General features: G+C 43.8%; 1 protein-coding gene across 1 annotated transcript in view; it reads left to right on the top strand.

The window, feature by feature from the left end:
• Nucleotides 1-26,744, top strand: part of GLDN (gliomedin) — a 33,569-nt gene extending 6,825 nt beyond the window's left edge. The window contains exons 3-10 of the mRNA XM_075345792.1: nt 6,413-6,430; nt 9,631-9,747; nt 15,179-15,334; nt 15,517-15,645; nt 20,236-20,319; nt 20,773-20,901; nt 21,297-21,447; nt 26,097-26,744. Coding sequence (XP_075201907.1) covers nt 6,413-6,430; nt 9,631-9,747; nt 15,179-15,334; nt 15,517-15,645; nt 20,236-20,319; nt 20,773-20,901; nt 21,297-21,447; nt 26,097-26,568 — 1,256 coding nt within the window. The 3' untranslated portion in view covers nt 26,569-26,744. The remainder of the gene's footprint in view (nt 1-6,412; nt 6,431-9,630; nt 9,748-15,178; nt 15,335-15,516; nt 15,646-20,235; nt 20,320-20,772; nt 20,902-21,296; nt 21,448-26,096) is intronic.
• Nucleotides 26,745-27,772: the final 1,028 nt, after the last annotated feature.

Genomic DNA, 27,772 nt, shown 5'->3' with positions numbered 1-27,772 from the left:
ATGATGTACTTTCACCTATTCTCTCTTGTTTTGTATAATTGAATGCTATCTAGAGTCTTGTGAGCATTGGGCATATTTTGACATAGTACAATTTGGATTTACATCACTGTTTGTATTTACATATTCATACAATAAATTAGAGCTGACCAGGTAAGCTATCAGCAGTGTCACACGGTGTCTGGCTCAAAACTCGCCGAGTGTCAGGAGTACTTCTGATGCTCTTCACACGCCAGAGACACTCCACACGATCCTGCTTTTGAGTTGCACAGAAAGGCTCAGGCATCGACCAGCTGTGCTTCTGTTACTAATTGGGCTTTCAGGAGTTAATTTCTGCTAGCCTGTGGATTACTACTTGAGTCACATGTTGCAGGAGACCTATCACAGCCACCTCCGCCATGATGATGGAGCCTGTTCTCCGATGTCGATGATAGCTTTATGCAATACCAGTCCTTGTGCTTTATTATCCTGTTGCTGGTGAACGTCTATATGCTGTGGAAATACTCTCAAAGTCTGATTATTTCCTCTCTTCCTTTAGTTTTCTCCTGGTCACGTATTGTTTATACCTCTATGAATGATTGCTGTAAGTTTGAGTTTTGTTTTTCACCCATTTGTTAATTTGTGTGGGATTAATCACTCCTGTCCCGCCCCTCTCCTGAGTGGAGGGAGGGGGGCACTAGACCAGTGTTGTTCAGGAGCTAGGGTAAGGACGGCGTCCCAAATATCATCACCTTCAGACATATTTTTGGGATCAGGGTCAGCGAGGGTTCCCTTAGCCTGAGGGCCAGATTAGGCTTCCCTGTTCCTAGTGATCCCATCATACTCCTTGACAAGCAGATCTCAAACAGAAGGCAGCACACTATAATCCATTTATACAGTCCACAGATAATACAGAATATAATGTAACTCATTTTTGCATTTATCTAGCGTGCCAGCCTCTGCAGCAAGGTAGAGTAATTTATAGCTCCATCTTAGGCTCCCTTCACATGTGCGTGTAAATCACGTACGTGTTATGCGTACCGTATTTCATGTCCGTGTAGCGTTTTTAACGTCCGTTTTCTGGCTCCGTGTGTGATGCGTGTGTCATTCGTATGTCCGTATGAGATGTGCGTGTGTCCGTGTTTGTAGTCCGTATGTATTCCGTATTCCATCCGTATGCCATCCGTTTTGCTAGTACGTGTAGCTAGAAAACGTCATGTAGTGAATGGGATAATATGTTGCTTGTGTGTTCAATTCACTCACCCTCACTGTGTCCTGCAAGATAAATGCGATTTCCTAGGGACCTATTCTAATCACATGCACCTGTTCCAAAATAATACAATCATTGCCATATTTGCAAAAAACGGATACGGACCATACGGAGATGCATCCGTGTCACGTACGTGTACTCACGGACCCATTGAGTTTAATGGGTGCGTGTGTGCGTGTTACGTGAGAAAAACGGACATGCTTCCTTGTTTAATGCACCAACAAACGTATCACGCACACGGACACGCGCTCAGAAGGAAAAACAAACGTGGAACTCAGTACATTGATTAACATTGGAGTACGTGTGCCCGTGTCTCCGATACGTGCAGGAACGGACCTAACACGTACCGGGGGTACGTGCGTGTGAAGGGTGCCTTAGGGAGTGTCAGGCACCTGGGCAACCCTTCTAAGTACTTACCTTTATCTTATTATCCTTTTGACCAAGCTTACAAAATTGATAGCTACTTTTGTATAATGGTTTATTTTAATGAAGTTATAAAAATTAACGTTTTAATACACTAGTGCTTACTTATGTATACAAATTGTCTCTCCAGGAAAGGAGACAAACTCTAGCGCAGCGCCACCTATTGGAAGTAGCGATCCTAAAAGTCAAATGTGGATTTTTAACATCCTTTGCATATGACTTAGGATATATATGCCAGATCAGAATCCCAATTTGCAGACACGGTGTTTCGGGGTGCTTGCCCCTCGTCAGTGCAAAGTATGGGGTGTCTGATCTGGCTCATGAGAAGCTTTGTGGGGACCACGGGGGAACACTATTCTCCTTAAGGAGACTTTGAAAGCCAGTCTGGCTGCCAGTAAGGGGACTTATAGCTGCCATGCCCCTCTGGAAAATATTCAAATTGTCTCTCCAGGAAAAGAGACAAACTCTAGCGCAGCGCCACCTATTGGAAGTAGCGATCCTAAAAGTCAAAGGGGGATTTTTAACAATCCTTTGCATATGACTTAGGATATATATGCCAGATCAGAATCCCAATTTGCAGACACGGTGTTTCGGGGTGCTTTCCCCTCGTCAGTGCAAAGTATGGGGTGTCTGATCTGGCTCATGAGAAGTTTTGTGGGGACCACAGGGGAACACTATTCTCCTTAAGGAGACTTTGCTATATACTTATGTATATAGTCTTTTGGTGTATGAATATAAATGTATCTAATTAATGGTGCATCAATGTAATGTTAAACCCCCTTTAAATACAACTCAACCGGATAGATGTTACAAGATGCATAGCCATAGGGATTTCTTTCCAGGTTTCCCACTAACAATATTAAAGGGAGCTTTTAAGCTGATTTATGCTGTCTGAACTTGGGCCATTTCAGAGAATATATACTTTAAAACAGCGACCATAAACAAGGCTATTAGATGGAGACATAGGTCTCTCCCTATATACACACACACATATGGAGAGAGGTGCCTGCTAAGTTGAGTGGTGAAGGAAAAAAACAGTGGAGTCATACCTCTGTGACTAGTCATCGCAATCAACTAATCCTCAGACGCTGTTTATTTTCTCTGAAATGCTACAGAATTTAGGAGTAAAATATGAATGTCTGCAATAACTGATTATACTACCATAGTGCTACAATACTGTGGGTGTATTATAGTACCATAGTGCTACAATGCTGTGTGTATAGTATAGTACCATAGTGCTACAATACTGTGTGTATATTATAGTACCATAGTGCTACAATGCTGTGTGTATATTATAGTACCATAGTGCTACAATGCTGTGTGCATATATTACAGTACTGTGACGCCCTGGCCTATCAGGTCGTCACAGGGTATTGTGCAATCTGCCCTTCTGCACAGTATCCACTCTCCTTGGTTACAGATCCCGGTCCTTTGGTGTTGTTAACAGCTTGGCTAATCAAAATCCTAGGAACACTTCCCACTTGAACCTACCAGACACACCATTGGGGGACCTTATGGGAATAGGGCCGCCCACATGGGGGGTTGGTGAGGAGAAAGTGAGGACAGTGACAGTTGAGAGTTGAGAGTGAAGGAAAGAGGAGGTGAAGTGGCTCTCGTGAGGAGAGGCCACGGAGGAGAGCTCCTGTAAACTAGGTGGCAGACGTTGGTCTGGGCCTGGTAGGAGTTGGAACCCAGTCGCAGGGGACAGTGTGAAGGGTCACGGACTTCCAAGGAGGGCAGCCGGCGGCCTTGAGCTATCACCGGGCAGGGGCCAGGGCACGACGGGGTTCGTGGACCCCAAGCCGGAAAGTAGCTTCACGCGTTCTGGTAATTTACCCGACGGGGGTGAAGACTTCAAGTGTCATCCCCAACCCACTCCAAAATCTGGGTACTAGTGCACCGATGGGATAGGACTTTCCCACTACAGTCCAAAGAAATCCTACGCGTGAATCCTGAGGGAAAGCTCCCTCAGTTAGCCATACGGGTGAGCGGGACCCGGAGAGTTTCATACCAAGGGGTCCAATCGAGACTAAGGTGCCAGGGACAGGGCCACAGACCAACAACAACACCAGAGGCATGGATCCAGGCGTGCTCCCCGCAGGCTACAGTGGTGCTCAGAACTTTGTTTTACAAGCTGTCGGTGTGGTTATTCTGGGACTGAGTGAGTACATTGGAAACCCCTGTTCCTATTCCCCAACGGCACCCAAACACCATCCATCATCAACGGGCCCCGGGACATAAACCCCCTAACCACGGAGGGGTTAGACATCAGGCTGCAAAACCATCATCTCCAGGCTCCCCAACGGCAGTGGTGGTCCCTCACATTACCACACACCGTGGGTGGCATCACGAACCTTCCAAAAACCCCTGTACATATCTTCCCCCCCTCTTTTAATCGAGTGGCCGCGTGACTCCCGGGTCCGGAGACTCCTCGAGCCACCACGGATCCGGAACCGAGCAGCGGCAGCAGCCCGGCTGCTCGCACGGGGGCGGTACAGTAACATAGTGCTACAATGCTGTGTGTATAGTATAGTACCATATTGCTACAATACTATGGGTGTATTATATGCTACAATGCTGTATGTATAGTATAGTACCATAGTTCTACAATGCTGTGTGTATAGTATAGTACCATAGTGCTACAATACTATGGGTGTATTATAGTACCATAGTGCTACAATGCTGTGTGTATAGTATAGTACCATAGTTCTACAATGCTGTGTGTATATTATAGTACCATAGTGGTACAATTCTGTATGTACAGTATAGTATCATAGTGCTGCAATACTGTGTGTATAGTATAGTGTTATAGTGCTACAATACTGTGTATATAAATTATCAGTAGAGGAAAAATCACGCATCCAAATCCTGAAGTACTTCTTAAAACTTATCCATTTATTAGGTGTGCATTAAAATCCATTTCCTAATTAATTATGGGTACCCACATAACGGTATGTGACGCGTTTTGGACATGTAGAGTCCTTAGTCTGAAACTATACCGGACTGGTTGCACATTCAGGCTCTAAAGGAGTGAACAGGAAATGATGTAAAACAACCAAAGTTTTTGGTAACTACAATACTGTGCATATAGTATAGTGTTATAGTGCTACAATGCTCTGTGTATAGTATAGTACCATAGTGCTACAATACTGTGTATATAATAGTGTTACAGTGCTACAATACTGTGTATATAGTATAGTCTTATAGTGCTACAATACTGTGTTTATAGTACCATAGTGCTACAATACTGTGTATATAGTATAGTTTTATAGTGCTACAATACTGTGTATATAATATACTGTTATAGTGCTACAATACTGTGTATATAGTATAGTACCATAGTGCTACAATACTGTGTATATAATATAGTGTTACAGTGCTACAATACTGTGTATATAGTATAGTCTTATAGTGCTACAATACTGTGTGTATAGTATAGTACCATAGTGCTACAATACTGTGTATATAGTATAGTTTTATAGTGCTACAATACTGTGTATATAATATAGTGTTATAGTGCTACAATACTGTGTGTATAGTATAGTACCATAGTGCTACAATACTGTGTATATCGTATAGTCTTATAGTGCTACAATACTGTGTATATAATATAGTGTTATAGTGCTACAATACTGTGTATATCGTATAGTCTTATAGTGCTACAATACTGTGTATATAATATAGTGTTATAGTGCTACAATACTGTGTATATAATATAGTGTTATAGTGCTACAATACTGTGTATATAGTATAGTTCCATAGTACTAAAATACTGTGTATATAGTATAGTATCATAGTGCTACAATACTGTGTATATAATATAGTGTTATAGTGCTACAATACTGTGTATATAGTATAGTTCCATAGTACTAAAATACTGTGTATATAGTATAGTACCATAGTGCTACAATACTGTGTATATAGTATAGTACCCTAGTGCTACAATACTGTGTGTATAATATAGTGTTATAGTGCTACAATACTGTGTGTATAATATAGTCTTATAGTGCTAGAATACTGTGTGTATATTTGTGTATCTATTTATAAATTCCTGTGGTGTCCAGAAAAAGCCACAAAAATAGCAGCCAAAGACTGTGGTTTTGCACAGATGGAGATAATTGTTTTCTTGTTATATCTCTTATGCTTTCAACCAGACATAAATCTGGACTATTTAACCCTATTATCTGTTAGAGTAATGGCAATTAAAGGGTTGTTTGATATTTAAAAAAACAAAGCAAAAAACAACTGGATAAGAGCTGGAAATGTGATAAAATATTTTTTTTTACCTATTCAAATCCCAACATGTCAGCACTACAGCTCCGGTTGTCTCTGCCAGTCCTGCAACGAAAACATTACATCTATTAATCATGTGACCACCTGCAGAGGCCAATAATTGGCTGACACTGTCATGTGACTGATGTTATCACTGCCAGACTGGTGAGGAAACCAAATCAGCAGCACAGGTTTATTTTATAGTATCTACAGTATATTATGATTTAAAACCTTTTCTGCCCTGCCCTGTACCCAAACCAACCTACCCAATTAACTTATGAAAATTGGTTCGGAATAGTTTTTGGCTATTTGTCCTTCCCGTTTTATTTGTCTTACCCAGTGACAAGATCCATAATGATGCCAAACCTATTCTTCGCATGGGATGCTTGTCACCTCCAGCTGTACAGCATATTTCAACAATATCATGTCAAGTGTTCGCAATTTTAATAATTATAATCCTTTTATTTTCAGGTCCACCTGGGCCTCCAGGTAAGTAATATTCCAATTTCTTAATTACCAGTAATCTTTACATATTATCACTTCATGAATCAAAGAGAGTATAATCCCACCTGGCATGTGGCCCATAAGTATTTAGCCTAATTGTTCTGTGCACTTTGAGCAACTATGAAGTTTGCCTGTAGCTTTGTTCTTCTTAGAGATGATATATATATATATATATATATATTTATATATTTATTTTTTTTGTTGCTTAAAGGGGTTTCCTGTGACTTTAACATTGATGGTCTAGCCTCAGGATAGGCCATTAATGTCTGATCGGTGGGACTGCAACACCCAGCAGCCCTCCAATCAGCTTATTCCGGTGTCACTGGTGGGCACAAATACTCAGTCATCTGTATTGTGGTTGTGGCTGGGTACTTCACATCCACCCTCTATTGATTCGAATAAGAGGAGGATGGGCAGTACCAAGACGTGGATGCGGTACAGTTGATGGATCAGTGCTGCGTAGCCCTGCAACTGAGTAGTTCCGGCTGGCGGTGACACTAGGAACAGTTGATCTGCAAGGGAACCGGGTGTTGTTCTACCACCGATCAGACATTGATGACCTATCTTAAGAATAGGCTATCAATGTTAAAGTCCTGGACAAACCTTTAACTGTAGTTTTGCTAAAAGACTATACACAGTACAAGAAATGGAAACAATAATAAAATCAAAATAAATCAGTACAATGTATAGTCCTAATTATTAGACGGTGATCAAACAATGTAGAAATATTTAGTAACCTCGCAGCCAAAGGAAGCAGAAGGCAACAAAACATATCTAAGATACAATGAAAATATCACACATTCAAAGCTTACCTAAAATAACAATGAAGTGAATATAAGCAGTTAAAAAAGGACAAAAATTGACATTTCGGTTCCAATTCCATTGCACAATATCAACATAACACAGGACAATAGGGACATAGGGGATATATAAAGGAAAAGTAAGAAAAGAGTCTCAATATCTGCTGAAGCCAAGAATTATGGTTGGTGCATGATCCAGTATACACAGAGACCAAATGCAGTCAAAGAGATCCAATGTATCATGAATAGTGAGTGGACATGCTTGGCACTGCTCATTACTCGATCATGCATCTGGGTGCTGAAATACTGGTGGAGCTCTGCTGCGTATCACGGGTGCTCAGATATTTCATTTGTTAAACAACGACCACATCGCACAGGCTTGTTTCACTGCGTGATGTGGGCAGGCACCCCAGGGAGAGACAGAAGTCTGGTGTTTTTTCCCTACTGGTAATGGTTAGACATTTAGCGAGTAACACAAAGTATCATCATGAGGTCATGTTCCAAAATCCCCTGAAACAGCTGTGTAATCTCAACAAAGTCCCCAAAAATAGTGCCTTGGAAAACCCCACAGTGGCAACAGATAGGTGAAATGATTGGACAGGATTAAGTTTATGTCGCAGGTTTTTTTTAACAGTAGGCTTGTGTTGATTTTCTCTCCATGTTACACACATATTCAAATTGTCTCTTCAGGGAGGAAGGTGATGAACTCTAGTGCCACCTATTGGAGGTAGCAATCCTACAAGTCAAAAGTGGCACTTTAACGAGCCTTGTCATATGACTTAGGATTTATGCCAGATCAGACCCTCAATATTTAAACACGGTGTTTCGGGGTGATTGCCCCTCGTCAGTGCAAAGTATAACATCTGATCTGGCTGTATGAGAAGCTAAAGTGGGGTCTAAGGGGAAAACTTTTCTTCTTGCGGAGACTGACAAACTAATTCTGGCTGGCAGTCAGGAGTCTTATAGCTGCAATTCTCCTCTGGGAAATATTCAAGTTGTCTCTTCAGGGAGGAAGGAGACAAACTCTAGTGCCACCTATTGGAGGTAGCAATCCGACAAGTCAAAAGTGACCCTTTAATGAGCCTTGTCATATAACTTAGCATTTATGCCAGATCAGAACCTCAATTTGGAGACATGGTGTTTCGGGATGATTGCCCCTTGTCAGTGCAAAGTATGATATCTGATCCGGCTGTATGAGAAGCTATAGTGGGGTCTAAGGGGAAAACTATTCTCCTTGCGGAGACTGACAAACCAATCTGGCTGCCAGTGAGGAGTCTTATAGCTGCAATGCTCCTCTGGGAAATTTACACACATGGAAGTCATGTCTGTTCTGTTCCATATAAGCAGCCATGTGCTATTTAGTAAGATGCTACCCAAAATATCAGCATATTTTAATGTAACGCACAATTCATTAATTATATGACAATACAGAAAAAAACTTTCATGCAAGAAACTGACACAGCTTAGTACAAGCCATTAATGGCAATCAGGCGATTTATGTTGCCTGAATCATGGGTACTATGAATCAGAGCCAGGCTGCAGGATTTTAACCAGGCATACTATTCTCCGAAACGCTCCAGTGTTTCAGAGATTAGAAGTCAATGGGGAAGTCGATAATTTTTCTGGAAGATTTCCCGGAAAAATTCTCAAATTCCCATTAACGTCCACTACACTCAAGTACTCAAGTACCGAGCAACTGAGCATGGTAGTGCTCGCTCATCACTAGTACCGAGCACCTGAGCATGGTAGTGCTCGCTCATCACTAGTACCGAGCAACTGAGTATGGTAGTGCTCGCTCATCACTAGTACCGAGCAACTGAGCATGGTAGTGCTCACTCATCACTAGTACCGAGCAACTGAGCATGGTAGTGCTCGCTCATCACTAGGACCGAGCAACTGAGTATGGTAGTGCTCGCTCATCACTAGTACCGAGCACCTGAGCATGGTAGTGCTCGCTCATCACTAGTACCGAGCAACTGAGTATGGTAGTGCTCGCTCATCACTAGTACCGAGCACCTGAGCATGGTAGTGTTCACTCATCACTAGTACCGAGCAACTGAGTATGGTAGTGCTCGCTCATCACTAGTACCGAGCACCTGAGCATGGTAGTGCTCGCTCATCACTAGTACCGAGCAATTGAGTATGATAATGCTCGCTCATCACTAGTACCGAGCACCTGAGCATGGTAGTGCTCGCTCATCACTAGTACCGAGCAACTGAGTATGGTAGTGCTCGCTCATCACTAATACTGACCCCATTTTCTTGACAACCATGCAATTTTACATAGTTTTCTTAAAGACGTTATATATTAAGATATGATATTTGATCCTATACCGTATTTGTAAAATCCCTGTGATAATTTTTTTGACACATGCTCCTTTGTAGGACTTCCTGGACTTGATGGAATGGATGGGATGCCTGGATTTAACGGCTCTGATGGGATTCCTGGTATTCCAGGACAAAAAGGAGAACTGGGTCCTCCTGGAAAAAGAGGAAAAATTGGTAAAGTGTTTCCTTTCTCTGTTATGTTCCAATAGAGATGATTGTTGTAGCAAATTGTCTTTTTTTCAATCCTATTAACTATTTATTTAACTTATGCAATATTTAAAGGGAATCTGTCATCAGGTTTTTGCTATTTAATATGAGAGTAGCATAATGTAGGGGCAGAGACCCTGATTCCAGGAAGGTGTTACTTGCTCAGCTGCTTACTTTAGTTTCAATATATTCAATGTTTTATCAGCAGGAGATTATCACCACTGAGTGGCAGATTGTTGACAATGCATGATGTACACAGGAAGCTGCCAATCAGCATTGTGGGCGTGGTTATACAGAGCACTCTGACATTGCTACATTTACAGTAGGGAAAACGGGACTCTATCAAAACTACACCAAGCAGCTCAGTAAGTGACACATCATTGGAATCAGGCTACACCATGCTGTTTTCAAATTCCATAGCAAAATCAAAGTGACAGATTCCCTTTAAAGAGCACTTGTGCAAAAGTCAAAAGTATCTAATTTTTGCTTTTATTTTAGTTCCACTGCTCCCCTCAGTATTCTTTCTTTTTTTTAACCATACAATTCCAGAGATATATCCCTTTTTATTTAGCACTACTTTTTATGGTTTCTACGTTTGGGGGGCAGGGAGGAGCGCGGGTTCAGATGGAAAGAATGCAAAGCAGCCTAAGGATATCACCCCATAGAATCTTGTGAGCCACTCTCTCTTGGTAAAAACCTTAAAAAGTAGCAGTAAATAAAAACACCCATATTGCCAAATTATATAGTGGATTGAAAATTAAAATTAAACTAGAATATTAGGGCTCAGCAGGAATAAAATAGGAGCAAAATCTGGCGACTTTTACCCCCAGCGGCAAGTCCTCTTTAAAGGGGATTTCCCCCAGACAGACGCTAAAACATATTTTTGCTTATTTTTTTGTGTTTACAATTACGAGGGTGGACATCTTGTCATATCCATTGCTCTATTATGTTTACACCAGTTCTGACAAATGCTTTACAGCAGCCATACTGACATGATAAGCTCCAGTAACAACTTAAGTAAAAATATCATATTAATTCGAAATGAGAAATTTATTGGAATGGAATTAAATTTGACTCAAATTTTACAAAAATACAAAAATACATATTCTTCACAATACGGATTTTTCTTTAAATACTGTATGCTCTACGCAAATTCAGAAAAATAGCAGACAGCTCCTGACGCCATTTTGATGAAAGAATTTGATGAATGAATTTTAGAGGGCCAGGCAAATGGTTAAAAAAAATTAAAAATTAATACTCGCCTCACTGCTCACCGGCCTGCAGCCGATCCTCAGCACTTCTTCTTTTCCCCTTCTCTCACCATGTGTATTCTCCTCAGACTCTTTACTCCAGGCAAGGTCTTCTGGCTGGACCCATGCGCATTGTCACAACATTACGACGCGCATAGCCCTAGTGATGGCACAGGGTGCAGTGGTGTCAGTCACAGATCTTGTCCAGCCATAAGTCAGGGCCTGGAGAGGAGAAGGCTGAAGAAAAGGCTGGTGATGGGGAAAGGATAAAAAGAAAAAGTGCTCACGACCAGACAGAAGGACACGTGAATATACCTTTGCTGAGGAACTGGGTGCTGAGACCACCACCAATCGCTAATACTAAGGAACGGAAGTGCTCAACCAAGTGCTGATCTCCTCCGAGACATGATTATAGACTTTTCATTGCAATGGACAATTTCTTTTTTTATTTTACCAATCAGTGGATGACCTTAACCAGTCGAGTCCCTGCACTGCAATACACATCACCTTACAGCAATGTCATATGCCAGGATGGGGTTTAGGATAGGGCCATATATACCAGGATGAAGACATATATTCCAGGATAGGAGACATATTCACCAAAAAGGGGCCCAGGATTGGAGACATATTTTACCAGGATAGGGGACATATTTAACGAAAGGGGCCTAGGATGGGGGACATTACTATATAATGTAGGGGGAGGCAATAATTTGGTGCCAGGTCCAAATTTTGCATTGGGGACCATCAGAGTCTAGTTACTAAAGATGAGCAAACCTTTGGAAGCTCAGGTCACAGGGCACATTCAAACCTTTAAAAATTTAGTTTTTTGACCCCAACTTGATTCGAACCTCAATGAAAGTCAGTAATTGCGCATTTTGTGTCTATACCCACAAGCAGCCAGCCATAAGCAAAACACCTGCGAGGGAGGGTAGGCGGGGTTTCTCAATTTTTTGTTTTGTTTGTGTGTGCACGCTGCATCTGATCACACTGATTTTGCCCCAAGTATGCCGGCGTATAAGACGACTGGGCGTATAAGACAACCCCCAACTTCTGCCCTAAAAATATAGAATTTGGGATATCTTGTGATACATACGGTATTCAGTATGCTTCAGTATGCTAAGAGCAGGGGGCCGCACTGTGTGAGGAGGTGTTTTTTTTACTGTCCAGTATAACCAATAGGATTAGTGCAGGGGCGGGGGAGTCACCGGGCCGAGAAAGGGGGCGGGGTCGGCAGCAGCACTTACGGTACTGTAGCAATATGCACACTTACACCAGCATGTAAGCTCTTCATTAATGTCCCTGCATGGATGCGAGGGGAATCTGGCGTTACTGCACTAATCCTATTGGTTATACTGGACAGTGAACAAAAAAACACCTCCTCACACAGTGCGGCCCCCTGCTATATATCTGCTATATATCCGCTGTATATGCTGTATGATATACCAGTACGGGGCCGGGCTGTGTATCGCGTTTCCATAACGACGAGGCAGGAACTTCCCTGCTAGAGCGCTGACGTCAAGGCAGAGCTGCTTGCCTCTGATTGGCCAGCGCTCTGCCATTCAGCAGCAGTGACAGGAAGTTCCTCCCTCGTCGCTATGGAGGCAGAATCCAAGCGTGGAACGGAGTGGAGCGGCGCACTACAGCACCCAGGTGTATATCCGGCGTATAAGACGACCCCCCACTGTAGCCATTATATTAAGGGGGTAAAAAGTCGTCTTATACGCCAGTATATACGGTACCTTGTTCAAACACTGCACGCGGCTCGCGCAAGGCTGAGAATCACTGATACCCAAGCACACTGCTGCTCGCTTCAGTGGTTTACACTGATAATTCACGCAAACTTCGAACCTGAACTTTGCTTTTTTGGAAGTTGGTGTTCAAGCTTGAACTCTGAACATCAGACTTCAGGTGCGCTCATCTCTACTTCTGACTATTGGCTATTCAGAAGTGACAGGTACAAGAAGGATTAAAAAGTCAGAGGATGAGTATGAGACAGGGGGCAGAAGACTTAGATTTAAAGCAATACTCCAGGGCTAAAAAAAAAAAAAAAAAACCACTGGAGTGCTGCTTTGAAGGAAACTTATCAAAGATGTAACAACGTCTTTCATTTGGTTAATTATGACTTAAAAATGACAAAGAGGCTTCAAGTTTTTTTTTTTCAGCTATTCATCAAAATTCAACATATTCATCTTCTATTGTACCAATATATAATAATTAAAGTTATCGTATACAATGTTATAACTTATATTTACAATTTGGATAACAGATCATTTTTTATCAAGTTTTAATATGCAGTCTCACTTAGTAATAAAGAAAATGATCTTGTTTAGTTATGAAAGTTCTCAAAAATGATTACAGTTTGTGTGATATTTGTGGGCTTAATTCCTGACATAAAACACAAATTATCAGATGGTACTTATGCAGTGGTGAAGTACGGTAAGTGTGGCGCTTATAGATACCAATCTTGAAGGAGACCTCAATATTGTGCTTTGTATGCAGGACATTAGTCAAGACAATGTTTACGTGAAAGAGCCAAGTATCGGAAGTATAATTCACCCTGTCAGGCCATTTCTCCTGCAGAGTAAATGAGAAGTGTTCACCCATCAACACTTCACATAACGTTTTTTTTTTTTTGTTTTTTTTTTACTGCACTATTCTATGTCCTGTCATGTATAAATACAGATTTTGTGTTATACCATGCCTGATGAAGAGACCTGAGTAGTCTCGAAAGCTTGCTGCTATTACCTGGCTAACATGGTACAAAGATATATTTTACCTGCACCCATAAACAGGAATACATCTTGTAGGTTTTGGCAGCCGCTTATTCTTTTATGAATTCAGGCTAGGAGCTTGTCCCTTGCCCTCCGAACCAGCCACCAGGTATTATTACTCTGCCTTGCCCTCATATGTGGTTTCCAAATGACCGCACAGTGCTCCAGGCTGCGATTCACTTATAAATTATAATATATAAATTATAATTATAAATTATAATAAATTATTATAAATTATGTTTATATGATCCTCTTGCCTCAGCGCCTGTTGCAGCTCCGGCGGCATTACACTAACCCCCTCTGTGGCTATAGTAACTCCTAGTGGGGAACTATATATATGCTTATTTTGGTTGGTGTACAATCCCTGTGTATGTACCCCCATAGCTCCTCCTTGCATTACCTCCCACCGCAGTTTTTTATGTTTGGAACTTTCCTCTTATTTCTGTACCTTCTGGGCTGTGTGGTGCTTTGGGTTTGGACTCACCAGATTCACATTGATTTTGGGAAGTTGTTTCCCTCCTTGCCCTTGGCTCTGCACAGCCCATTAGTCCTATTCATACTGCGGCTTTTTTGAGGCCTTGTTAGGATTTTATGCATACCTGGGTGCCCACCCGCTGGTGTCCACAATATTTTCGATCTCATATAGGACACATTCCTATGGTTTTCCATTGGGTATTTACCCTGCCACCTCTCTAATAAATCTCCTTCATGGGTTAACCCTATTGTACTTGGTGGCATTGCAGTCCCTCATATTTTCCTATTGTGGCTGGTTCTGAATGGCAAGAGATGCCCCCACATACACTGTTTACCTCCCCCTATTTATTCCTGCTGTATTGTCTGACCTTTTCCTATTGATGCATATTGTAATTATTTATATATGTGATTGTTATGAATAAATATGGAATTGTTCACACATGGTTGTTGCCTCATCTCCCTTTTTTCTCCAGTCATTCATAGTCTCGAAAGCTTGCTGGTATTACCTGGCTAACACGGTACAAAGATATATTTTACCTGCACCCATAAACAGGAATACATCTTGTAGTTTTTGGCAGCCGCTTATTCTTTTATGAATTCAGGCCAATCAATTTTACAATGTTCCAGTATCTATGGAAGCTGATGTAGATAACAAGGTAAACGGACACTTACACATTATACGTCACTTGATGTACATTCAGAAGCAGACCAATTCTATATAATTAATAAAAAAAGAATGATGCAGAAGACATTGGGTGCTTTCATTTCTATGGCATCAGCAAACAACCTTCACATTACACAACGTCCAGCTACAGGTTTTCTGCCAACTAGAGACGGTATATAACCAGTTTCATGAAATATTGTAACACTACACTATGGCTTTTGTTTTTCTCTGTTATGTAGGTGAACAAGGAATGAAAGGTGAAGAAGGTGAAAAAGGAGAAAAAGGAGATCCTGGTGAAATTGGCTCCACAGGAAAAGAAGGCGTGCCGGGAAAACGGGGTGAAAAGGGGGAGAAGGGAGACCAAGGTGACACTTCTAATGACGTCCTTAGTGAAGGTAGATGAGAATTTAAAAAAAAAACCTTCAATTTCCTGAATAATTAATATCCCCCACCAATAACTGCTTCATTGCATAGGTGACATGCTGTGGGTTTACCTTTCATGGATTCTAGTTACAAAAACTAAAAGGAGACACTTTACATTGTCCACCATATTCATCATATATAAACAATTCTGCAGGTATTAAAGGAGAAATGGGACCTCCTGGCCCTCCCGGCCCACCTGGTCCTCCTGGTCCCATGGGTCCTCCAGGCAGGAAGAAAATCAAAGCTCAGCAAGTCGTACAGGAGTTCAGTACTAAATGCACAGGTAAGTTATTACGGATGTTTCCTTGATAACATACTGTATATTCTTTTTGCTACATTCTCTAAGAAGGTCAATCAGGATAACATAACATGCTAAATGTTTTTATGCATTTGTCCTCAATAACCTTTTTCTATTTTCATGCTTGAATTCATTAATCATGCAATTTACATGTCCTCCTTGTAATGTAGAATGCTTATTGTTATAGTCCCTGCATGGAGGGAAAACTGTTAAAAATACTGTAAAGTTCAGGGTCCGTACCAGACAGCTAGTGTCCGTGCACAGACCCCAAACTTAGACTTCTCAGAGAAGTACATGTTACTGTTCACGTTTGGTCACCTTGGTTAAAAAAAAAAAAAAGTTATATTTACTAAGTTTCCGCACGGCTTTTACACTGCTTATATTGGTTGTGGAGTGTAAATAATGGGAAAAAATGGAGTTGGGTCACCCTTATATTTATACGCAGCACAGATAAAGAAAATGGTACAGGCTACAGTCCACACCTGTCTGGGTTATCTTGTCCATGTATCAAAATACGAGGGACCCCATGCAGCCTTTTTTTAAATTATTTAAACAAATAATTCTAAAAAAAATAGCGTGTGGTCCCCCTAATTTTGCTACCCAGCCAAGATAAAGCAAACAGCTCGGGACTGGTATTCTCAGGCTGAGGAGGCCCATAGTATTGTTGCTTTCATTAGATGCACCAATTCCGGCGCTTTACCAGGATCATCCCTATTGCCCTGGTGTGTTGGCAATTGGGGTAATATGAGGGGTTAATGACAGCTGTCATTTGTCAAAAAAATCCCAGCTGTTTTCAAGCCCAAGCTTACTAATGGGGAGGGGTCTATAAGATACCGCTCTTTACTAACCCTGTAAGTCAAAAGAAATAAACACAAAACAAAGAGAAAAATCATTTCTTAAAAAAAAACAAAACAAAAAAACCCTCTTTTTCCAATTTATTAACCCCCAAAACACCCCTACAGGTCTGATATAATCCCCATAAGGTCCCACAATGATCCTGTACTACTTCATCTGAGGTCACATTAGAAAACATGACTAATCACTGCAGCACCAGGGACACACTAACGGAGCCACAGCTGTGAGCTGTGATGTCACTGAGTTTACTTAATGTCACAACTGGGATTCCCATGATACCTCAGCTCTGACCTTAGGTAAACGGACCTCTGGTGAACTCATTGAACTCGGTGACCTCACCTCAGGTGAAGTCAATGAAGTCAATGCCAGATTACCAGATTAGGCTATGTGCACATGTTGAGTATTTGGTTGCAGACATTTCGGCTTATCCGATATTGTATAGCAATAATTTATAATTGCTAATAAGCTGTTTATAGTTTTAGGTACTATTATGGGCCCTTGTTATGTAACTAGCTGTTATATTCTAGTTACTTACCTGCAGAAGGTGATGGAGGGATGACAAGTGGCATCCCATCGATGTTTGGTACCAGCATTTAGCATTAGAAAAAGACCTAAATGACTATATACACGTTGGATTTAGATGGAACGATTGCAGATATTACATGACTACATGCAAACAGGTTCTCTGTCATTTAATGACCTGTTTAGACCAAGCCGACCGGACTTCTGATCTTAGTTCTTCAGTGTTAAAGCCACTGAGGATGTGAATTCTATAGAACTGCTTGTCTGGGATATTTGGGCTATAATCACTCACATGTTTAAAAGGACGAGTCCAAAGATAACAATGGTGAAGATCTGAATACATACTGTAGAACATAACAAAAGCACCTGGCTGTAGGTAACTAATTTCTTGATATGTTAATTTTCCTTTTATTCTATGTTACTCGCAGAAAGCCCCTAAAACAAGAATGTGTATATATATATAGTACAGACCAAATGTTTGGACACAGCTTCTCATTTAAAGAGTTTTCTTTATTTTCATGACTCTGAATCTGAAATTTGTAAATTCACATTGAAGGCATCAAAACTGTGAATAAACACATGTGGAGTGAAATACTTAACAAAAAAGTGTGAAACAACTGAAAATATGTCTTATATTCTCGGTTCTTCAAAGTAGCCACCTTTTGCTTTGATTACTGCTTTGCGCACTATTGGCATTCTCTTGATGAGCTTCAAGAGGTAGTCAACGGAAATGGTTTTCACTTCACAGGTGTGCCCTGTTTAAGGTTTAATAAGTGGGATTTCTTGCCTTATAAATGGGGTTGGGACCATCAGTTGTGTTGTGCAGAAGTCTGGTGTATACACAGCTGATAGTCCTACTGAATAGACTGTTAGAATTTGTATGATGACAAGAAAAAAGCAGCTAAGTAAAGAAAAATGAGTGGCCATCATTCTGTAAGAAATTAAGGTCAGTCAGTCCGAAAAATTGGAAAAACTTTGAAAGTGTCCCCAAGTGCAGTGGCAAAAACCATGAAACGCTAGAAAGAAACTGGCTCACATGAGAACCACCTCAGGAAAGGAAGACCAAGAGTCACATCTGCTGTGGAGGATAAGTTTATCTGAGTCACCAGCCTCAGAAATTGCAGGTCAACAGCAGCTCAGATTAGAGACCAGGTCAAGGCCACACAGAGTTCTAGCAGCAGACACATCTCTAGAACAATTGTTAAGAGGAGACTTTGTGCAGCAGGCCTTCATGGTAAAATAGCTGCTAGGAAGAGATCTTTGGATCCAACCACCGTGTCTTTGTGCGACGCAGAAAAGGTAAACGGATGGACTCTACATGCCTGGTTCCCACCGTCAAGCATGGAGGAGGAGGTGTGATGGTGTGGGGGTGCTTTGCTGGTGACACTGTTGGGAATTTATTCAAAATTGAAGGCATACTGAACCAGCAAGGCTACCCCAGCATCTTGCAGCGGCATGCTATTCCATCTGGTTTGCGTTTAGTTGGACCATCATTTATTTTTCAACAGGACAATGACCCCAAACACACCTCCAGGCTGTGTAAGGGCTATTTGACTAAGAAGGACCACAGTCACCAGACCTGAACCCAATCGTGATGGTTTGGGGTGAGCTGGACCGCAGAGTAAAGGGAAAAGGGCCAACAAGTGCTAAGCATCTCTTGGAACTCCTTCAAGACTGTTGGAAGACCATTTCCAGTGACTACCTCTTGAAGCTCATCAAGAGAATGTCAAGAGTGTGCAAAACATTAATCAAAGGAAAAGGTGGCTACTTTGAAGAATCTAGAATATAAGACGTATTTTCAGTTGTTTCACACTTTTTTGTTAAGTATTTCATTCCACATGTGTTAATTCATAGTTTTGATGTCTTCAATGTGAATCTACAATTTTCAGAGTCATGAAAATAAAGAAAACTCTTTGAATGAGAAGGTGTATCCAAACTTTTGGTCTGTGCTGTATATATATATCTTTGCAGTTGTGATTTTCTCATTTTCTCATATATGTTTACCCAAGATCCCTATTGTACATGGACACATGGAGTTAACATAACTACTATAGCGTATCTAATTATTTTGAAAACTTATCATTTACTTACCAAAACCCAAATACGCACTGATGACTTTAGATGTTCTGATGTAATGGTCCTTGACACTTTTGCTGGGACAGATAACGTCTTGAGAGAGCATTTTTGGTTTACTTCCAATGTTAATGTGTACGTTAGTAATGAAGAAGATAACACTCATGTATCCGTCAGCTGTAATGCCTGATATTGTCTGTACGTTTGTCAGCGCTACGTAAATAAAAACTATTATTATCATGTATTTCCAGTAGACATCTCTAAACATATAGAAAATGTAATTAAAAAAATAAAGAAAGACCAAAAGCAGATGCTTCCATACTGTATGTTTCTGTCAATGTGGCCCTCTGCACCGCCATTGTCAAGTTACATTACATTCTGCTGACGCTTGAATGTAATGTCATACAGGTAAATTATGTTATTCCGCCATGGAGGAATGTCACCTACCATTACATGGCAATGATTTGAGTCTGAGATTCTACAGAACTGAAAGAGCATCGGAAGCGACATGCTAATGACCCACTTCTGCGAGTGTCAACCAAGGGTCATGCGACTGTAATGCAATCTTGTAATCATATCACAGGTTCAGAGAACAGGGAGTGAGCACTTTCTCCCCATCTCCTCTGCTGCCCGTCTTTGCGTATATTGCACTGCACTCGGATTACATGCAAGTGCAGTACGATGTCTCACACGCTCCCATAGACTTGTATAGAGGTGCATGAGCCGACACTCACTGCAAAACACAGCATGAGAAATCAATCGCAGATGGACACTGCCCCATAGTTTTGCACTGGTGCGAGTGCAATCCGATGTTTTATCTGATTTCACTTTGTGCAAATCGCAAATGGAACCGAATCCCAAAACACAGCATGCTGCGATTCATTCCACATGCCGCTATGGCATGAGAAATCAATCGCAGATGGACACTGGCCCATAGTTTTGCACTAGAGTGAGAGCAATCCGATGTTTTATCGGATTACACTTGCCCGTGCAAAATGCAAGTGGAACCATACCCTTAGGATAAATTATTTCCTGATAACATTTAGGTTATTTTCCTAACAAGAAAAGTGTAAGAAAGATGAATTTTGTAGTATGTACTAACCTGATTTCATCTTACATTGTAAGGTGAGACTTGTGCCGTTCCTAATGATGACACCATGGCTGGAAAATCCACTGAGAAGACCAATGGCATTCCTCCAATGAAAGATGGTAAATCAATGTCTTATCTTAGTTAAAATGGTTGGCTGGGACTTTAATATTGATGACCTATCATTAGGATAGGTTATCAATGCCTGATTGTAAGGTTGCGACACCAGGTACTCAACAGACTAGTTGTTCCCGGTGTCACTACAGACCAGAACCACATAATACAATTCCATCAACTATGCACTGGCCACGGCTGGGTACCACATATCTTCTCCCTATTCAAGTCAATAGGGAGCGGATTTGCAGCACCTGTATGTGGCCAGTATTCTGTTGACGAAGCTGGGAGCAGTTCCGGCTGGTTGTAGTATCAGAAACAGCTGATCGTCGGGGGTGCCAGGTATCGCAAGCCCATGATGACCTACCTTAAGGATAGGTCTTCAATGTTAACATGCCGGACAACCCCTGTAAATGTATTAATGCCTTGGTAATATCTAATAACATGTGTTTGTTAACCAGACTGCACCATAAAGGCCATAGAGGATCCAATTCACATCGCCAAAGTAAAACAGACATTTGGAGCTTGGATGATGGATTTCTCAAACCAAACCAGTGATGAAAGAATTTGGATTTTGCCACATTTCTCAGGTGCAGTAAAACAAGATATGGGGGGATGGGGAGGGTTAAAAATAAATCTAAAGGAATCTTCAGCACTGCTTACAATGCTATGAACTTTGTTATATTCTTTTTTTTCTTCATTTAGTACAAGTGTATTTGTTATGCTTGAGAACAACATTTGATATATGCACCTGGGAGCGCTAAGCCCTTCTGATGAATGTCTCTATAGGCGTCCATTTACCCAGCATATGCCAAAATTCTCCCAAAACAAGGCTCTATTACATTGTAGAAGGAACCTTTGTGTCCACTGGTTCTGTCAAAAAAGAGACTCCTACATTTTAAAAAAATGTGAATGCTTATCATGAGGCAGCGGTGTTGTGTCCTACATGTTTTGGCTTATTTCATTTGTCTGTGCCTTTCTGCAGGATTAATAGTACAAGAATATGAAAAAATAACTGCCTTAGTGAGCGATGAATATAAGACCACAAAACTGCGCGGGTTCTACTATGGGTGTGGGCATCTAGTGTATGACAATTCACTGTATTACCACAAGGGAGGATCTAATAAAATTTTAAGGTAAGTTATTCCTTCAACTACAATTCCATTCATGTTTTTCACCTCACAACCAGTCATCGTGCCATGGCCTCCTGGCCTAATATTGGTTTCCCTATTCAATTTGGGGGAGAGCATTAGAGGGTTTGTTCGGTCTTTTAATGAAAGTCTAAAGTCACTCTATGTGACTACTGAATCTTGACAGTGAGCACACCACATGCTATGAGGATTCTCCTGTCACGTGAACAGATGCTTGCGGTCACGTGCCCAGCTGCTCTCACTGACAACACCAGAGATTCCTGACATCGTATGGGGCACACCTGTAAGTATTCAGAAGTCTAAACTCACACAAAGTAGATTTTCGTCAGAAGACCGGACAAATCCTTTAAAGAGGTGGTCCACTTCAAAACATACTGGCCACATCGATGTAAAGTTGAGACAGAAGTTTTTTTCTAAATACTGTAATATACACTGAAACTCCGCCCAGAGCCCAGTCACTAACGGAGTCTGGGTCCCGCCTCGGTGATACCGGGTCAACTTTCAATTCCGGAAGTTGAGGTGACATCACCAGACATCAGAGGTCACTGCAGCCCAGGTCACAGGATGGGGATTGAGTGCAGGGCCATATTTACCACTAGGCACCTGTGGTCCTGTGCCTGTGGCGGCAGGTTGCGGGGGGCGGCACCTTCTGGCAGCAAAAAAAAAATATTTTTTTTTAAATTTTTTTTTTACACATCCTCTCCCTCTCCGTTAGACAGTTGTTTAAATCCGCTGTGTTTTCGGAGGGGGGAGGTGGGGAGAGGTGCACCTCCATTTATTTGTATCCGCGTCAATTAAGACGCGAATGCAGGCAAACAGCAGCGGCCGGGCACAGGGAGCAGATTGACCCGGGAACTGCCGGCGCCTGCACTTCCAGGGTCACAGGCGCGTGCCAATCAGCTGCTTCCTCTGTGCTGCATCTAATGCTGTGTGGACATCACATGCAGAGCTCACAGCAGGACGCCGCGGAGGATGCCACGATGGAAGCTGGTGTCAGAAGAGGATACTCACGTGAGCCAGGAAGATGGCGGCAGGCACCGGAGCAGGTAAGTGCTCGCAGAGCTGAAGATTCATAAGGCGTGTTTGGGTGTCTCTAATGCAGACTGGAGATCTGCGCATGTGGTGGGGGGGAGAGAAGCTGATAGGGGGGGAGACTTGGGGGAAGAGAGGCTGCTAGTGGGGGAGACTTGGGGGAAGAGAGGCTGATACTGGGGGAGACTTGGGGAAGAGAGGCTGATACTGGGGGAAACTTTGGGGAAGAGAAGCTGATACTGGGGGAGACTTGGGGGAAAAGAGGCTGATACTGGGGGAGGCTAGGAGGAGAGAGGCTGATGCTGGGGGAGGCTCATGCTGGGAGAGGCTCATGCTGGGGGAGGCTGCTGCTGGGAAGGTGGAGGCTGATGCTGGGGAGGCTGATGCTGGGGGAGGCTGGGAGGGGGGAGGCAAGATGCTGGGGGAGGCTGGGAGGAGGGAGGCTGATGCTGGGGGAGGCTGATGCTGGGGAGGCTGGGAGGAGAGAGGCGGAGGCTGGGGGAGGCTGATGCTGGGGGAGACTGGGAGGGGAGAGGCTGATGCTGGGGGAGGCTGGGAGGAGAGAGGCTGATGCTGGGGGAGGCTGATGCTGGGGGAGGCTGATGCTGGGGGAGGCTGGGAGGAGAGAGGCTGATGCTGGGGGAGGCTGGGGGAGGTTGATGCTGGGGGAGGCTGGGAGGAGAGAGGCTGATGCTGGGGGAGGCTGGCAGGGGGGGAGGTTGATGCTGGGGGAGGCTGATGCTGGGGGAGGCTGATGCTGGGGGAGGCTGGGAGGGGGGAGGTTGATGCTGGGGGAGGCTGGGAGGAGGGAGGCTGATGCTGGGGGAGGCTGATGCTGGGGGAGGCTGGGAGGGGGGAAGCTGATGCTGGGGAAGGCTGGGAGGGGGGAGGCTGATGCTGGGGGAGGCTGGGAGGAGTGAGGCTGATGCTGGGGGGGGGCTGGGAGGAGAGAGGCTGATGCTGGGGGAGGCTGATGCTGGGGGAGGCTGATGCTGGGGGAGGCTGGGAGGAGAGAGGCTGATGCTGGGGGAGGCTGATGCTGGGGGAGGCTGGGAAGGGAGAGGCTGATGCTGGGGGAGGCTGGGAGGAGAGAGGCTGATGCTGGGGGAGGCTGGCAGGGGGGGAGGTTGATGCTGGTGGAGGTTGATGCTGGGGGAGGCTGATGCTGGGGGAGGCTGGGAGGAGGGAAGCTGATGCTGGGGGAGGCTGGGAGGGGGGAAGCTGATGCTGGGGAATTCTGGGAGGGGGGAGGCTGATGCTGGGGGAGGCTGGGAGTAGTGATGCTGATGCTGGGGGGGGCTGGGAGGAGAGAGGCTGATGCTGGGGGAGGCTGATGCTGGGGGAGGCTGATGCTGGGGGAGACTGGGAGGAGAGAGGCTGATGCTGGGGAGGCTGGTGCTGGGGGAGGCTTGGAAGGGAGAGGCTGATGCTGGGGGAGGCTGGGAGGAGAGAGGCTGATGCTGGGAGAGGCTGGCAGGGGGGGAGGTTGATGCTGGGGGAGGCTGATGCTGGGTTAGGCTGATGCTGGGGGAGGCTGGGAGGGGGGAAGCTGATTCTGGGGAAGGCTGGGAGGGGGGAGGCTGATGCTGGGGGAGGCTGGGAGGAGTGAGGCTGATGCTGGGGGGCTGGGAGGAGAGAGGCTGATGCTGGGGGAGGCTGGGAGGAGAGAGGCTGATGCTGGGGGGAGAGAGGCTGATGCTGGGGGGAGAGAGAGGCTGATGCTGGGGGGAGAGAGGCTGATGCTGGGGGAGGCTGGGGGGAGAGACGCTGAGGCCGGGGGAGAGAGGCTGATGCTGGGGGAGAGGCTGCTGCTGGTGGAGTGGGAGAGAGGGGCCAATGCTAGAGACAAAGGACAAGGGTTGAGGAATAATGCAATGACAAAATCGATGGGTGGGAGTGTAAGGACTCAGAATGAGAGGGGGCAGCATTGGGAGCTCATTATGGAGAAGGGGCAGCATGTGTGGGCTCAGTATGGAGTAGAGCAATGTAGGGGAGTCAATATCAAGAGTGGGGTAATGTGTGTTTGTGTGGGGGGGTGTCTCAGCATAAGCTCTAGTGTGGTGGTCTTAGTATGATGAGTGGGGCAGCATGGAGGTATTATTATGGAAAAGAGGAAGGCAGCATTAGGAGCTCATGCAAAGGGGCAGCATGCATGGGACATTGTGAGGAGGGGGCAGCATGCATGGGACACTGTGAGGAGGGGGCAGCATGCATGGGACACTGTGAGGAGGGGGCAGCATGCATGGGACATTGTGAGGAGGGGGCAGCATGCATGGGACACTGTGAGGAGGGGGCAGCATGCATGGGACATTGTGAGGAGGGGGCAGCATGCATGGGACATTGTGAGGAGGGGGCAGCATGCATGGGACACTGTGAGGAGGGGGCAGCATGCATGGGACACTGTGAGGAGGGGGCAGCATGCATGGGACATTGTGAGGAGGGGCAGCATGCATGGGACATTGTGAGGAGGGGGCAGCATGCATGGGACATTGTGAGGAGGGAGCAGCATGCATGGGACATTTTGAGGAGGGGGCAGCATACATGGGACATTGTGAGGAGGGAGCAGCATGCATGGGACATTTTGAGGAGGGGGCAGCATACATGGGACATTGTGAGGAGGGGGCAGCATACATGGGACCCTGTGAGGAGGGGGCAGCATGCATGGGACATTGTGAGGAGGGAGCAGCATGCATGGGACATTTTGAGGAGGGGGCAGCATACATGGGACGTTGTGAGGAGGGGGCAGCATGCATGAGACATTGTGAGGAGGGAGCAGCATGCATGGGACATTGTGAGGAGGGGGCAGCATGAGACATTGTGAGGAGGGAGCAGCATGATGTGAGGGCAGTGTGCAGATCATATTTCATAATTGAGGAAGGTGTGGTGGGTATACAGTAGTTTATAAGTGAGGACAGTGTGGTGTTTTAGTTTATTAGGGGCAGTGTCACAGTATATAAGTGGGGACGGTGTGGTGGGAATATTTTATACTCATGCTATGTTTTGATGTGCATGTGGTGATCCCTATTGGGGGGGTTATTGCCCTTTGTTTCTCATTGATACTTTTTAAAGTATTTTACACAGTAGATCTGCCTTAAATAGATGTCGTGTGCGAAAACTCATAGTTTTAAGTTGTCACTAAGGGGCGCGACCACTTAAAGTGCCTAGGGCAGCATGAAGGCAAAATACAGCCCTGGATGAGTGGACAACGATAGCACCGTTTACAGGCAGCATTGATGACAGAAGGTATTTAGAAAAAGCCTTTTGTCTCAGCTTTACACCAATGTTGCCTCTATGCTTTGTAGTGGACCATCTTTTTAAGAACCATATTTACTATTATTAAGTAATATAATGCTAGAATTATACATTAGGAGTATGTTAGAAATTACAGCACATAGTATACAGGAATATACTGTATATGGAGTGTACTGAACTGAGCAGGCTTTGTGGATCTGAGACAATTGACCTATTAGTATATTTTTGTGGGAAAGTAACCCACCCAAAATGGGGAGAACATACACGTCTTTGGTCAGATCAATAATAAATACTGAATTATATTTTGTTTGGGAAATAAACATGACCATTTTTTGTTTTTTATCTTTCAGGTATAAACTTGACAGTGACACCTTCGAGACCCAGACTCTTATCATTGACAATGCAGCTTATCACAATTATAGCTATCTCTTCTCAAATTCTAAATCTTATTTTAAAGTGGCAGCCGATGAGAAAGATCTCTGGATCATCTACTCTTCTGACACAGATAAAAATATCATGGTTGCTCACCTGGATGACCAAACCTTCTCCATCACTCAGCACATTAACACCACATACCCAAAGTCCAAAGCGGGCAATGCGTTTATTGCATGTGGAATTCTTTACGTTACAGACACCAAAGATTTGAGGGTGACCTTTGCATTTGATCTTCTGAAACAGAAGCAGGTTGATGCTAGTTTTGACCTTAGGTCATCGTCATCAGATCTTTCTATGCTTTCCTACAACCCTAAAGATCAGCAATTATATGCATGGGAAGACGGATATCTGATGTTATATCCGGTGCGTTTTGTATCCAGCACTTAGGGAAGGAATATAAGCAGCCATGGTACCCCACCTACAAAAGTTACTAAATGGCCTCCCATTTTATGTATAAATGGACATCTCGTAAGTCGTAAGCCTTCAGCTCTGGTTTATAATTCTGAAATCATCAGTTTATGTTTTTAAATAAATATTTTAATAAAAAGATACAATTGTTAAGAGATGCTGTTTACTTGTTTCTGCCTTGTTGCAAGTATTTGCTTTTGAATGCACTATCTGTGTAGACAGAATTAAGTATACAGTCATTTTACTGTCAGTATCAATCAATGGAGCAAAGGGTTATGTTACCTAGAGCATGAAGATAAACAGGTTTATTTAATGATAGTTATAGAGATATTATCCAGTCCTCCAAAACTACTGTAAATAGATTCTGCATGAAAAGTGTCAAACTTTTATATATACACTGAGTCCCATCTTCCCATCTACTTCATTGACAAGCCAATATGCAATTGTATGAAAGCATAAGGGGTACTTTGCACACTACGATACCGCAGGTGCGATGTCGGTGGGGTCAAATCGAAAGTGACGCACATCCGGCCTCGCTGTCGATATCGTAGTGTGTAAATCCTTTATGATACGATTAACGAGCGCAAAAGCGTCGTAATCGTATCATCGGTGTAGTGTCCGACATTTCTATAATGTAGCTGCAGGGACGGTACGATGTTGTTCCTCGTTCCTGCGGCAGCACACATCGCTGTGTGAGAAGCCGCAGGAGCGAGGAACATCTCCTACCTGCGTCACCGCGGCTCACGCCGGCTATGCGGAAGGATGGAGGTGGGCGGGATGTTTACGTCCCGCTCATCTCCGCCCCTCCACTTCTATTGGCCGCCTGCCGTGTGACGTCGCTGTGACGCTGCACGACCCGCCCCCTTAGTAAGGAGGCAGTTCGCCGGCCAGAGCGACGTTGCAGGGCATGTATGTGCATGTGAAGCTGCCGTAGCGATAATGTTCACTACGGCAGCAATCACAAGATATCGCTGCTGCGACGGGGGCGGGGACTATCGCGCTTGGCATCGCAGCATCGGCTTGCGATTTTGTAGTGTGCAAAGTACCCCTAAGTTATACTCCCCTTACAGAATTCGCCAATCCAAAACTATGCCCCGCGGCTCACTGTTACTTTTTTTTTTACAAAAAACATTCCTTCCCCAAAAGTATGAGGATTATTGGGAAGCTAGCAATGCTTTCCTTA

Source organism: Anomaloglossus baeobatrachus, chromosome 4, assembly GCF_048569485.1.
Source record: "Anomaloglossus baeobatrachus isolate aAnoBae1 chromosome 4, aAnoBae1.hap1, whole genome shotgun sequence".
NCBI lineage: Eukaryota > Metazoa > Chordata > Amphibia > Anura > Aromobatidae > Anomaloglossus > Anomaloglossus baeobatrachus.
The sequence above is the reverse complement of the archived record's forward strand: the minus strand, read 5'-3'. Positions and strand labels throughout refer to the sequence as shown.